This window comes from Scylla paramamosain, chromosome 44 (genome assembly GCF_035594125.1).
Source record: "Scylla paramamosain isolate STU-SP2022 chromosome 44, ASM3559412v1, whole genome shotgun sequence".
Taxonomy (NCBI): domain Eukaryota; kingdom Metazoa; phylum Arthropoda; class Malacostraca; order Decapoda; family Portunidae; genus Scylla; species Scylla paramamosain.
Window position 1 is genome coordinate 3,447,515 of NC_087194.1, and position 2,500 is coordinate 3,450,014.

The window sequence follows — 2,500 nt, forward strand, 5'->3', positions numbered from 1 at the left end:
TCTCTCTCTCTCTCTCTCTCTCTCTCTCTCTCTCTCTCTCTCTCTCTCTCTCTCTCTTTTCTTTAAAATGTGTGTGTGTAGTAATTTTGTGTTACAGATAAAGCCAATCTCACTTTCTTTAATTTCTTTCTCACTTAACATTTTCTCTTTAATGCTGGCTTTTGAAATATCATCCTCTCTCTCTCTCTCTCTCTCTCTCTCTCTCTCTCTCTCTCTCTCTCTCTCTCTCTCTCTCTCTCTCTCTCTCTCTCTCTCTCTCTCTCTTTTTATTCATTTTTTTCCTTTCCTCTTGTCTATTCAATATTTTCTTTTCTTTTCAACATTTTTCTTTTTTCCCTGAGTGAAAATATACGGTCTTTTCATGTGGATTTTCAGATTTTACCGTTATTCATTGTTACTTTCTTTTTTTTTTCATTTTTTTCATTTGTTTTCATTATCTTGAGCCATGAATCTGTGTTGTCTTAACTCTCTCTCTCTCTCTCTCTCTCTCTCTCTCTGTCTCTGTCTCTGTCTCTGTCTGTGTCTCTCACTTTCTTTTCCACACACACACACACACACACACACACACACACACACACACACACACACACACACACTCTCACACACCGAACCACTCACTCTCACCGCTCTCCCTCTCTCCCCCAGATGGTAACCCGCACTAAGAAAATATTTGTGGGCGGCCTCTCAGCTCCCACTACCCTGGAGGACGTCAAAAACTACTTTGAGCAATTTGGAAGGGTGAGTGTTGGCAACCAGTGTCCGTTTTCTCTTATATGTGGTGTCTCGCATCTCGTTTTCTTCCATATCAGGGCATTAGTACTGGTTTTCTTTCAAATATACCGTGTTTTCATCCATATGGCAATTGGTAACTAATTTTCTGTCTCATATACCGCGTTTTCTGTCTTATATGGCAAGTAATACCTCGTTTTCTTTGATATATGGCGTCTAGCATCCCGTTTTCTTCAATATAAGGGTATTAGTACTGGTTTTTTTTTAATTATGCTGTGTTTTCTTTTATATGGCAATTACTACCTCGTTTTCTTTGATATATGGCGTCTAGAATCTCGTTTTCTTTCATATAAGGGTATTAGTACTTGTTTTTTGTTCAGTATACTGCATTTTCTTTCATATATGACAACTAGTATCCCGTTTTCTTTTATATCATTCAGTTTTCATTCATATAAGGCAACCATTACCTCGTTTTCTTTCATATCACTCCGTTTTCTTCCATATAAGGCAACCAGTACCTCATTTTCTTTCATATCACTCCGTTTTCTTTCATATAAGGCAACCAGTACCTCATTTTCTTTCATATCACTCCGTTTTCTTTCATATAAGGCAACCAGTACCTCGTTTTCTTTCATATCATCCGTTTTCTTTCATATCATTCCGTCCGCTTTCATATAAGGCGAGTAGTACCCCGTTTTCTTTCATTTATGGCAACTATGATCTCGTTTTCTGTTATATATGTTCACCTTCCTTGTATTACATTTTCAGTTTTTCATTAATTTCCGTTTTTATTTTTTTATCTGTAGCGAAGAAAAAAAAAAGAAAAACATCACTTAACAATATTTTCGTTTTTTTTTCATCTTTTCTATTTTTTTCTCGCTACGAATTTAAAAAAAAAGATTTATAATTTTTTCACTTTTTCATCAATTTCCCTTTTTTTCTGTGACTAATAATAAATAAAAAAAAATCATTTAATCTTACAATACTTTCACTTCTTTTCCATCTTTTTAAAAATTTTCTTTGCTACGAATTTAAAAAAAAGACATTTATTACAAATTTTCACTTTTCCATCACTCTCACCGTCTCTTTCCGATAAAATAGTGAGGAATAAGGAAGGGTGATGATAATGAAGAAGAAGGAAGGATGGAAGGAAGGAAGGAAGGAAGGAAGGAAGGAAGGAAGGCGATTGGTCAATGATAATCACCAAATGAACTTAAATTAGACTTTCCGTCGTGATCCTCGGCACGCTATTGGCTCCCAGCTTATCAACACTGCCCGCTGATTGGCTCCCAGGATCGCCCGTTCTGTGTCCCCATTGGCTGTCTGTCTGTCACTTGGATGGGTGATTAATTTAGCGGATTTCTGTCCCGTTAATTGCGAACTTACGTGGTGTCCCTGAGTCAGCGGCGTCAGTCAGTCAGCCAGCCAGTCAGTCAGTCAGTCAGTCAGTCAGTCAGTCAGCCAGCCAGTCAGTCAGCCAGTCAGCCAGTCAGTCAGTCAGTCAGTCAGTCAGTCAGTCAGTCAGTCAGTCAGTCAGCCAGTCAGTCAGTCAGTCAGTCAGTCAGTCAGTCAGTCAGCCAGCCAGTCAGTCAGTCAGTCAGTCAGTCAGTCAGTCAGTCAGTCAGTCAGCCAGTCAGTCAGTCAGTCAGTCAGTCAGTCAGTCAGTCAGTCAGTCAGTCAGCCAGTCAGTCAGTCAGTCAGCCAGTCAGCCAGCCAGTCAGTCAGTCAGTCAGTCAACCAGTCAGTCAGTCAGTCAGTCAGTCAGTCAGCC

The 2,500-nt window shown here is 39.3% G+C and overlaps 1 protein-coding gene across 3 annotated transcripts in view; it reads left to right on the forward strand.

The window, feature by feature from the left end:
• Positions 1-640: 640 nt before the first annotated feature.
• LOC135093975 (RNA-binding protein Musashi homolog Rbp6-like) overlaps positions 641-2,500 on the forward strand; it is a 173,379-nt gene continuing 171,519 nt past the window's right edge. For all 3 annotated transcript variants that reach the window (XM_063993656.1, XM_063993658.1, XM_063993657.1), the window contains exon 1: positions 641-738. In XM_063993656.1, the coding sequence (XP_063849726.1) occupies positions 646-738 (93 nt within the window). In that variant the 5' untranslated portion in view covers positions 641-645. The remainder of the gene's footprint in view (positions 739-2,500) is intronic.